Source organism: Erpetoichthys calabaricus, chromosome 6, assembly GCF_900747795.2.
Source record: "Erpetoichthys calabaricus chromosome 6, fErpCal1.3, whole genome shotgun sequence".
Lineage (NCBI taxonomy): Eukaryota > Metazoa > Chordata > Cladistia > Polypteriformes > Polypteridae > Erpetoichthys > Erpetoichthys calabaricus.
In genome coordinates this window covers 141,626,788-141,639,374 of record NC_041399.2, presented here as the reverse complement: position 1 = coordinate 141,639,374, position 12,587 = coordinate 141,626,788, and the positions used below count along the sequence as shown (strand labels likewise).

The window sequence follows — 12,587 nt, the reverse complement described above, 5'->3', positions numbered from 1 at the left end:
CGCGCACAACAGCAAGACACCCCCCCCCCCCCCTACAGGCACCGGACGGGACAGACACCAAGAGGGGGATTCAACAAGCCCATGGAACACAAAAAAAAGAACACAAAACCACCCCACAGACCCTACAAGCGAGGGACGGACACACACAAAGAGGGGGATTCAACAAGACACAGGAACACAAAAAGAAAGAAGACGCTCGCGCAACAACAATCTCAACAATCCCCCCCCCCCCCCCCCCCACATCCATAAGAAGTCACACCCAAAGCCACATATTCTAAAGTGAACGTCAGCACCCTTCACACTACACAGCATAGGTGTCAGCATTGGTGGATCTCCTTACAATAAAGCACTATTAACCGTTCAACTGCAGAAAAGGAAACATATTAACAGTGACTGCGACCCTCCTTATTACCTATCCATATTTCGGATGCTGAGAAGAACAAGTCATGAATACACGGTCACGGGTACAAAACGAAAAGGAAAGGATAACAGAACAAACACACGAACACGAAAGAAACAACAAAATAGACGGCTATGCAGCATAGGTGGATCTCATTACCATAAGGCACTATTAACCGTTCAACCGCAGAAAAGTCTCCATATTAACAGTGAGTGCAATACTTCTTATTACTTTTCCATATTTCTAAAAGAAAAATGACTCCAAAAACGCAAAGCTCAACTAAAGCTTCTAACTAACGAATGTACCTAAAAGTAAAAACTTTATGAACTGCGTTAGATCCTACAATAGTTCATTTGCTTTAGTAAATATCAGGCCACCAAAAAGGCAATGGCCCATACTGCTTTCCCATATGTGCACAAATACTGCATCGCATTGGAACAGGTGCACCCTGAAACAAATCAACAACGCAAATATGCACAAATCTACATCTGGATCCACATGACGCAAACTATCAATCAAAGTGCTGCATCGCAACAGGCACGGATTCAAAACGAAACACCCTCCCGTCTCAGACATACGTTAACGGCAAGGAAGGCTACATACGGGCGTCTCACACAGCACAGGCAAATCGATTACAGCTCCAAAACAACACGTCCAAATACTACATATGCAACAACGCGCCTCTCAAAACGGCACAAGCAAAACATACCACCGGGAAAAATTCTTCGGATTAATAAATGTCATTTGCAATCATTGTCATTCAGTTCACTTCCCTGAAGAAACAACTGGCAATACAAGTAATACACTTTAGACATTGTTGTCAAAAGGGTCAAATTAGACTGCCTTCTTTACATTCCATATACTGAATATCTACAGAAGATTCTAACTGATGATGTACCTGAAAGTTGAAATCTTTATCAACTGCATTAGATCCTACAAATCGGTATCACTATGAACATTAACGGTGGCACTGCACGTGACATCCGTCTTCAAAAAATGTTGTTTATTGATGAATGTACAATGGCATGAAGTCACTTACTCAACACCATTCATAAACTTCTACAAACGTTTATGAATAATAATATTCGATTTGGAGGAAAGGTACTTTTATTAGGAGGAGATTTTAAACAGTGATTAGCTATTCTTCCAGATGCCATGCACTCAGCTATTGTTCAGTGCACCTTAAAATACGCAGACAATTGGCATTGCTTTCAAAGATACAGTTAGTAAAAAAGATACGATGTCCAGAACCAGATCATAACAATTGCTTATTACAACTGAGAGATGGTACACTCACCAATACAGATGGACTTCAGCCACATATTATTACAATTCCTCTAGCCTTTATCTGCGACAACTTAGTTACAGAGAGATTTGGAACAGCAATCTCATTAGACCAAATGCCCCTTTTAACACAACGCACTATATTATGTCCAAAAAATATTAATGTGGAAAACATAAATACCAAGTCATTCCATTACTTCCTGGAGAGACACAACTCTTTCTAAGCTCTGACAAAGTTGACTCTGATCACGATAATGACCATCTTCATTGACCTTACAAGTTCTGACCTGGAATTACCTTTTACACTTAAACGGCGTGTACAAAGAAATTTTCCAATAAACCTTTACACTGTGCCACACACTTTATTGTTTGCTTTCTATTTGCATCATCTACACCGTCACACTATTCTATATCTCATTCATACATCACGCTCTTTGTCATTCCCAACACCAGGGGTTGGCGAGCGAAGCGAGCAGGGGGCGGAGCCCCCTAGTTATTTATAGATAATGGTGATTTAATTTAAAAACAAATAACAAAATTGATTAATTGCAAGCATTTATTAGTCAAAAAATGTTGGAAAGGTAATTGTCTACTGAAAAAATAAGTACAACCATAGATTCAATAGCTGTGACTTCATTGACAAAAATCACTTCTTATAGAAGTTTCTTACAATAGTCTTTCAGATTCCTACATCATTTTGCCCACTCCCCCTTATAGACTTCCTTCAATTATATGATGTTTATGGGTGTTCGCGCATGTGCTGGTCAGCATCACATTGCTAGAAGGTTAACATCTAGGTTTTAACTTGGCCATTCCATAACATTTCATTTGTTTATTCTGTGCCATTCTTTTGTGACTTTGTGAGGTTGTTTTTGATTGCTGCTTTGCTGCATGGTCCACTTAAATTTCAGCTCCAGGTTTTTGACAGATGGCCTCACTTTGTATTCAAGTACTCACTGGCACAACATGGTATTCATGGTTGCCTCTATGCTGGATAAGCCTCTAAGGCAGACAAGCAATCCCCAAGCTATAATGCTCCCACCACATGCTTTACAGTTGGTAGGAGGATCTTTTGGAATTGGAATTGAACAGAGACAGCTCTACCTTTGCCTCATCCATCCAGAGCACACTGTTCTGTCCTTCACCAAGTCTTATCCGGCTTAGTATAGCATTTATATTATTTTTAACAGCAAACTTTTCTTACTTCCTGACCATACATGTAGGGCAAAGACTAAGACAAATCCATGAATGGGGTGAGCGGACTTTTATGCACCAACTGGAAGATAACTTGAAAACATAAAAACACATTTCAGTAACCTATATGAAGCACAACAACAGGCACTACTACACTTGCTTTACTATACTGTATTTTTTTCCCTTGAAGAAAATGTTATTACATTAGCAGAAGCAAAACAGTGAGACAGCTTTTTTAAATGTGTGGTGTATTATTTATTTTGGTCATTTATTTCACTCTCCACACCACAGACTTATTTTTTTTTTAATAATCTGCATCTACTGCAATAATCTAAGTTTCCCACAAAAGACTTAAGCACATATATGTTCACTACTAAATATTTTTAGTGGTCATGACTCTGACAAGGAACATTTTAAATTAAACATATCAGCAGACTATTCCATCCAGAAAAACATACACATTAAATTTGATTCAAGTAAAAACATCTCAAAATATCACCAAGCTTATAACTATATTGTACGTATGCAACTTTTTTAAAGTCATAGTCACTTGGATAAATTTATCTTCTAAATAAATTATACTGATACAAGGTAAATGCGGGGGGTAGCAGTTTGCATAAAGTATAGCTTACATCCATAGATCTCCTTTTTAGCAATTTTTGATGCCTAGGGCTGCTTGCTTCATTAGCTAAAGAAAAAAAACAACTTTCCACTGCACCTTGAACTGCAATCTATGCTGTATTCTTTAAATGACATGGTGCCTGGTCAGCAAAGTAAGCCGTCAGGCTGGCATATACTCTACACAAACAAAACAAATTGGACTTACCAGTTCATAGTTGACCAGGGGCAAGCACGGAGTCACCACCTGAAAGAAAACAAATGCATGCTGAAGCCCAAAATGTGACTGCTTGGAAAGGGTGAAAGAAAATGGTTCCTTGACAAAAATCCGTTTTGACAAGGCCTCAACAGAGCTAGTAAATAAAGGAAGCACATACCACTAGCAAATTATTAACTTGAAAGGTGTTTCCTGATTAAAAAGACCTTTGTATAACTGAGCATGAGCAAATACACCTTTTTCACCCAGAGCCTGTAGTCACACAAAGTAAATCTTTGCTTTAATGATAATTCCCAGCAAACCTTTGCTATCATTACCACTGGACACGCACAGCAGTTAAACAACACAGGTGAAATGGAGGGGGGAACTAACTAACAGCATTAATGGTTTAACAGATAATTATACCAAAAAAATGTCCAGAGCTGCAGAACAATAACTTTTGTGTTGGGGAAAAAAAACCCAAAAAAGACAGCGGTATTACATATGATTATTCTGTGTCAAGAAATCAGTTAACTAATAATTTTTAGAATTGCAATTCTATGAATGTTTTATTATTTTACACAGGAACATTTTCATGAAGAGCATCCTCCTCATTCTTTCAGCATGTTCCCATTCCCTGTAGCAACCAAATAACGTGACTATTTGGCTGACTTTTTCACAGCAGTGTCTTAAGTTTGTTGTGTCATAGTATCTCTTTCAGAATACTGAAAATAAAATAAAAAAAATTGAACCAAATTGTTAAATGATTTGTACAATTCCCATGTATCTAAAATTACTTCTGAAAGAATACATATCTTGTATGTGTGCAATACAGTATGTGCTATAGTATTGCTAAAAACTATTATACAAGAATAATATTTTTAAAAATTTCATAATTGTAAAATGTTTAGTAATATAAACCTGAACGTTAAATTCCCTGTTATTTTGAAATCAACAAGAAGGCATTAAGTGGTATTTACAAAATATGTAGATAAAGAACGGCATAAACAGCTGACCATAAGCTGTGCACCCAATAAATTTGGTGCTATTTCAGACCGTTTTGGACACAATGGCCTTCATCTTAATGCATCACTAAATACCTAACAGAAACTTCATACAGTATGTGTATTCTTGCAATTCTCCTTTCCCATTTGGACACTATTCTCACCTGAACTATACACTATCTTACAGTGCATCAGTCATTATCTGTTAGCTCCTGCATCCTGTGTTTATTTTTAAAAGAAATGCATTTGAAAGACAACCGTGATAGTGCCTCAGCCATTATCATCAGATGTGGAAATGGAGGAATTTGAAGCTCTTCACCAGCAAGGGTGGAAGATAGATAAATTCAGGAGCTGTATTTTATCTAAGTTTGACAAAATTTCCTTAGGAAGTATAAATTTGACACATTCCTTTTAAGTTAAAATTTTGATCCTGCAGTTTCCCCAATACACTGTGGAAAATCAGCCTGACTACAGACAGACACCAGGACACACAGAAGTCCAAACACACACTTTTATTATTTTCTCACAATGCACAGTCCTTAACAGCACACACTATGCACAAACCAACAACAATTATGCTCACAGATACTCAGTCCTTTCTTTTCCTTTCCTTAGTCTTCCGCCGCCTCTACTCCTCTCCTCACAAGCTCCGTCCTCTGCCTCCCGACTCTGGCTCCTCGAATGCAGTGAGGCGGCCCCCCTTTAATAGTTCACCCGGATGTGCTCCCCTGATGACCTTCCTGTTGTGGAAGTGCTGCAGCCCAGGGCTTAGCAATGTCCAGGCACCCCCTGGATGTGGTCACAGGCCCCCACAGGGTTGAGCTTCCAAGCTCTGTTCCTGTGGCCCCAACACCCACCATGGCGGTTGCCATCTCATGTTCCAGGGGAGATATTGCTCCTCTCCTGGTCCTTCCACTCTCTAGGCATTCTGGCTGGGCATGAGTCCCAGCCGTCCGCACCAACACACATGCTCACAGTGATATGCGAGAGCAACAGTAGGTGTTATATTTTCACATTACCAGTATACAGTACCACATAATCAAAAAAAGGTAGTAAATGATCAAATAAAGTTTATGTAACCCTGAAAAAAAGTTATGAAATAATTTATTTACTACATAGGTCTACTGCAGTAACATGTACTTATTTGGCAGACAATTATTTATTTAAACTAGGGGGCAAAGCCCCTTGCTCGCCAAAGGCAGCGTTACGCGCCGTTGTGAAAAGGGGGGCTGAACGCACCCTAAGGAGACACGGCCGCCGCTCCTCCAAAAACCCCTCTTATTCAGTGATACAATGAGAAACAAATACATTTTTTTTTACCTCCTCTTTGCTCGATCAGATGCTGGCTTGCTGCTGCTGCCATGCACGTGATCTGCACTTCACTCGCCTACTCCTTCCACCCCCCAGCCAGCACTACGCTCCATTGTGAAAAGGAAAGACTGAACACACCCCCAAGGAGGCGGGGCCAATCCTACAAAACCTCTCTTAAACAGTGATGCAATGGGAAACAAACACATTTATTTACCTCCTCTTTGCTTGATCAGCTGCTGACTTTGCTGCTGCCACTTTGCCGCGTGATCTGCACTTCGCTTGAGGGCAATGATACAGTTATTGACTAAGGAATATGAACACATTACAATTAAGTGTAAAGTATTTTGGTATGACATTTTTGTTCTACACATCGTAAGAAAGAGCAAACTGTTCAGTTAAGTCTGGAACCCTTGATTTACAAATTAACAGGTACTTTGTTTTACAGATCATAGCACACCTAGGACTATCTAGGAACAGAATTACTGCAATTAAGTGTTTAACCAAGATATATTTAACGAGACATCCTGAAAACAGATATCAGCTTTCTTGCAGGGTGTTAGCTGTGACAAGATTTTGGGATGATGCTCTGGAGTTGTGAATTATCAGGTAAAAAATAAAAAATAAAAGGTAATTAGAGAGGAATCCTGAACTGTTAATCAGACTAGTCAAACTGTACATGGCACTTATGTTCAAAGGAATAAATATTTATGATTATGTTTTCTCTATACTGGAATTCTCTAGTGTAATGTTGCCCCTTTTTGCATATATTTTATTTTAAGGCAAAACAAATATTTTTGTAACCGTATCTGTCTGCTTTCATTTGTCATTAAGAGACACAGCTTTGTCATTTGTTATTAAGGTCAGGAAAAGAATACAAGATTACATAAAGTGCAGAGGAATCAATCCACACTAAGCACTGCAGTAGATGGGAGATTCAATTTTTAAATCATTGAAAAACAGACATATAGAATGTATAATAAAAAGAATCATAAGAAAGCACCTTAAGGAATTTAAACATTCTCTGACTTTTTTTTTAATATTTGTGTCTTTAAAAGATTAATACACCTTGGTAACTAGCAAGGCCTCATCTAACTAAACCATTAACAGCTGTTTTCAGATCCTATTGAAAACAACAATATTAACACACACTTAGACTTTTGGTGATCAAAGTATGAAATATGCCAATTACAGACTTTAAAGATTTTCCTATTAGCTTAACAGCAAAATAACCATAAAAACACAAACAATTTAAAAAATAAAACCACATCTTAAATGATAAGTTTAGTACTTTTCAAGTGAAAGTTATTTCTTCACAGACATGGTGTTTTCTAAAGTGTTCTCTGAATATTAATTAAAAAAAAAATACATGGCTAGTACTGAATGTATCCTAAAAAAATAAAAATAAAAAGCGAATACATCGTTTTGAAGGAGCAAAAATATTTGTTACAGGAAACATGCCTTATGTTTCTAATGCCTGTTTGTGACAAAAGGGACCTAGAAATTATTTTATTGCGCATTTCTTGTACTGTTTTTAACAAGGTAAATATACATTTTCTATTTGCTGTGTGATAGAAATCTCCTTCCAGGCAAGTGGCACAAATAGTTTACTGTGATTTTGTCTTCAGAGAGGAAACCCACCACAAGGGATGGAAGGTTGTTAAGGAAGAAGATAAGCTCTGATGTAAGGTAAAAAGCTGGTCTTATTATAAAATGTTTTTTTTGTTCAAAAACACCACATAACCTAACAAAGAATGTGTTTGTAATCTCAAGATGCAGATGTCTTGAAAAATGGATGCATCTGATAAGCTTTTATGTTTTTGCTTGCCAAGATTCCCATGGCACATAGATTACATTACCAATTTTAAAAATTTATAGAACACACTTAAGAACAAGTTTGCATGACAAATGCATATATGTCATGTTTGTGAAGAAATAACTTAGGCTTGAAAAATATCAAACTTATCCTTTAATTTTCCAGGATACTCGGGTAGTAGAACTGACAAAAAATGGTTGCTATGGTCTAATGCCTTTTCTCTTCCTCCCTCTGCAGAATATTGACAGCCGGTCCACCATTGACATTACTACAGTCATCCGCACTCCTGGACATGGACCGTTCCTGCTGAGTACTATACTGTATAACCCTGGGAACCAGCCATCTTGTTCTCAGTTCTTTTCTGAAACTGTGTCTGGAAAGATGACTCTGCAAATTATCGCATTTTGCATTTTTGCAAATGTTATCCAAATCTTTCCCAGCCTAAAGGATGAAAGATATGGAGGCACTGGTGACCTTAGGGGCCTTTAATGTTCACCCTGCAGTTCTAGATTTCTGATCCTAGTAGCTCGTGTTTAGACTTTAACAAGTTTGGATGTCTGTTGTAGGTCATTGTCTCACAGACCTGTATTTAACATTTCTAACCCTGCTTATCACTTCAGTTAAACACATAAGTTGAGGATATTCAATTAAAAATTCATTTGGGCTAGATTTTCAAAACCAAGAAAGTTAGATGGGCCAGACATTTTCAGATTTTCATACCAACATAAATAAAGGTATTGAAAAAAAAATAATGTTTATTCATTGCTCCCCTTTTAAATGTGGTCACATGCTGACACAGGCATGTCAAAAAAGTGCATAAAAAACAATAAAAAAAAAAAATCTATAACTGAATCGAATCTGAGGGCGTAGAAATACTTATTATGCACTTTTGAAACAAAACAAAACATTTTGGTCATATCTGACTCATCACAAAGTGCATTTAACAGAACAAAAAAGAAACCATCAATGCTATTAGTGCACCAAATCCATAAGAAGTGATAACAGTATATAACACACATCATTCAATGTCTACTGCACACTGAGGGGAACATAGAATCATGTTGAATCACCACATGTGTGATTAGCAGTGCCTTTTTTATATAAACTAAAAGATGGTGGTATGCATATGTTGCATTTGGATCAGGTTTGAGGTACTGTGAAGGTACATAGAAGCAGAGTCTCCTAGCACTATATGTTATGTTTTTTGACTAAATAACAGAACATTTAAATTTGAAACTAATAAATTGTCAAGTATGATAACAATAATAATTCTTTACATTTATTTAACACTTTACTTACTGCTCAAAGCACGACACAAGCCCATGATCTCCTTATTGAGAAGCAGCAGCACTTCTATTATGCCACCTGCATGGTGGTGTACTGTACTGCTATTAATATTGTGCTTGACAGTTTAAAATTACAAACACAGAATTCTGAAATAGAAAAAATATTAACCGGAGGTTAACAACAAACTACATTCTACAAATGTTATGTAGTCCCACAAAGCAATAAGTGCTTAATTTGATCAAAATTTTTAAAGAAAATCCCAAACTTTTTGCATGTTTTCATCAAATGCAGTTTTTCCAATTTGTTCTTTGCTTTGAGTGTTAATGGCTGATAATCATCTTGTAACAGCCATGAATCTGCAGGATCGAAGCATGTGAGTGGAGAGCCAACCAATGTTATGAAGAGAAGTGTGGAGACAGTGCTTGACAGTAATAAGGCTCTCATTAGAGTAACAATTAAATTCATTTGCAAAAAGCCATGTTCATACTCACTTGATGAAACTGAAATACAACTAAGACTCAGCACAGAATTGATTATGGAATCATTTAGTTTGTAGTCAATGCCATGACCACCTGTTTGCAGCTGAGGTGCTGGTACTACATACCAGTGCGTACTATATCATAGACTACTACCACCACTACTAGACACACAACAATGTGCTGCATTGTGGGTTTAATGTTGTTAGGCTACGCGGAGCATTGCATTCAAGGTCTGTATAGTAGTAGGAATTTATGTAGGAATTTCTGGCAGCTCGCAAAATGTGTTTTTCTCGGTTTTTCTCTACATTTCTGGTGGGACTACGGCTGGGCGACTCGGAGATTTCTTCTGCAACTACATATTGTCCGGGGGCTGCCCATTTTGAACAGAACAGACCCAAGGTGAAACGCCCCCCCCCACCTGAACCTGAGAGACCAAAATATATTACAATCTAGGACCAAAACTAACATTAAAAAGTGTTTAGTGTATTTAAATAAAGCAGAAAAATTAAAATACAAGTTAAAGAGGACTAAATGTAAAATAAACAGATAAATTAATATTCTTACAGCATTTTAGCAGTGGTGACACAGATGTAGACCTTACTATCTGTCTTCAAGATGACTTCTATTTTACAAATTTCCCACAAAGGAAACTGAAAAAACACACATTCAACTTTTTCAAGCTATTACCCATAAGAAGTTAGAAGATTGCTCAGGTCAGGTCTTAATAGGGGAATGTCAAAAAACCCCAAGGTTCAAAAGCTGAGATTCCTATGCAGAAAGTGACCAGTATTGTACCATTTTCATTATTGCATTCAGTCCTTTATGTAATTGCAAGATACTTTAACTTCTCCACTAAGAGCAGCTGTTCCTCCCACACCTGGAGACAGCAATCCATTCTTTTCTGAGAAGTTACCATGACCTCAGACTTGGAGATGCTGATCTTCATTGCAGGTGCTTCACACTCAGCAGCAAATTGCTAAAGTGTGTGCCGAAAGTCACAATCAGGTGAAACAAAGAGGACATCATCATCTGCATAATGTTACAATGCTACTCCCTGCCTCTCCATCTGGACCACTCTGACATTCCTGACTTTACCTTGATAGCCTGTCCATGAAATTTTCAAATAGAAGTGGTGACTAGGTTGCTTGGAAAGCAAGTAAAGCAGCTTTGGAATGGCAGAGTAGTGTGATGGTATCCATATTTAAGAAAGATGACCAGAGGGTGTGTTCCAACTACAGATGTATCACACTTCTCTGCCACCTAGATAAGGTACATGCATGGGTACTGGAGGAAAGAATCCATCCGATGATTGAGACAAAGATACAAGAGGAACAATGTGTATTCCGACCTGGCCCAAGAACAGCTGACCAGCGTTTCTCCCTGACACAGCTGCTGGAGGGTAGTATGATAACCTAGTCTTTATGTGCCTTATAGATTCAGAAAAAGCATATGATTGTGTCCCTTGGCTTGTCTTGTAGAAGGTGCTGCAGGAATATGGTGGAACAGGGATAGCTAATATCAACTATTGTTTTCTATATGAATTTAGTGAAAGCTGTGTCCACATACTTGTTGGTAAGCTAAATTTGTTCACCGTGGTTGTCAGACTCCATCAAGGTTGTGTGTAATATAATTACTATTAATATAAGAATAATTTCCTGATGCACTATGTTCTGTTACAGTTACAAGAAAAAGTAAAGGAACATTTTAAGTTATCTGGATTTTTGCACTAGCCCTGTGACAGTTGTTTGGATCAAGGTATGGTTTACACTAACCAGTCTTTCTTGAGGAGAACAGATTTGTCAGTAGTTAGGTCTGTCTTTATTTACGGGGTGAAGCACCTCTGAAATCCACACTCCCTATTTCATCCTCTTAACTGAAACACTTTTCTCCAATTAGCTTTAAGAGAAGTCATTAACCCAGAGGTACACTTACTTTCCAAACGTGCAATGTGAATGATTACTCATTGTGCTAAAGAAATGAAAAGTACAACTGTTGGTGTGTTATTAGTTTAGTCAGATAATGTTTGTCTGAAATTGTGAGTTAAATGATGATCAGACCACAAATCCAGGTTAATTTTAAAGAGTTCCCTTATTTTTTCTTGCAAATGTATGACCTGGTATGGTACTTAATCTTTGAACATCTGACATATTTCAGTGTAAAATATGTACAGTAATCCCTCGCATATTGCGCTTCGCCTTTCGCGGCTTCACTCTATCGCGGATTTTATATGTAAGCATATTTAAATATATATCGCGGATTTTTTGCTGGTTCGCGGATTTCTGAGGACAATGGGTCTTTTAATTTCTGGTACATGCTTCCTCAGTTGGTTTGCCCAGTTGATTTCATACAAGGGACGCTATTGGCAGATGGCTGAGAAGCTACCCAACTTACTTTCTCTCTCTTTCTCTTGCGCTGCCTTTCTCTGATCCTGACGTAGGGGGTGTGAGCAGGGGGGCTGTTCGCACACCTAGACGATACGGACGCTCGTCTAAAAATGCTGAAAGATTATCTTCGCATACTTAAAAGCTCAAAGGGCACGTATTGATTTTTGACTTTGTTTTTCTCTGTCTGTCTGTCTGTCTCTCTCTCTCTCTCTCTCTCTCTCCCTGCTCCTGACGGAGGGGGTGTGAGCTGCTGCCTTCAACAGCTTTGTGCCGCGGTGCTTCGCATACTTAAAAGCCAAACAGCCCTATTGATTTGTTTGCTTTCCTCTCTGTTTCCTTTGAAGAGGAAGATATGTTTGCATTCTTTTAATTGTGAGACAGAACTGTCATCTCTGTCTTGTCATGGAGCACAGTTTAAACTTTTGAAAAAGAGACAAATGTTTGTTTGCAGTGTTTGAATAACGTTCCTGTCTCTCTACAACCTCCTGTGTTTCTGCGCAAATCTGTGACCCAAGCATGGCAATATAAAAATAACCATATAAACATATGGTTTCTACTTCGCGGATTTTCTTATTTCGCGGGTGGCTCTGGAACGCAACCCCCGCGATGGAGGAGGG

General features: G+C 38.1%; 1 protein-coding gene across 4 annotated transcripts in view; it reads right to left on the bottom strand.

The window, feature by feature from the left end:
* The window catches only part of LOC114653573 (tensin-3-like), a 358,125-nt gene that overhangs the window by 171,238 nt on the left and 174,300 nt on the right, over positions 1–12,587 (bottom strand). For all 4 annotated transcript variants that reach the window (XM_028803965.2, XM_051929076.1, XM_028803964.2 and 1 more), the window contains exon 4: positions 3,705–3,743. In XM_028803965.2, the coding sequence (XP_028659798.2) occupies positions 3,705–3,743 (39 nt within the window). The remainder of the gene's footprint in view (positions 1–3,704; positions 3,744–12,587) is intronic.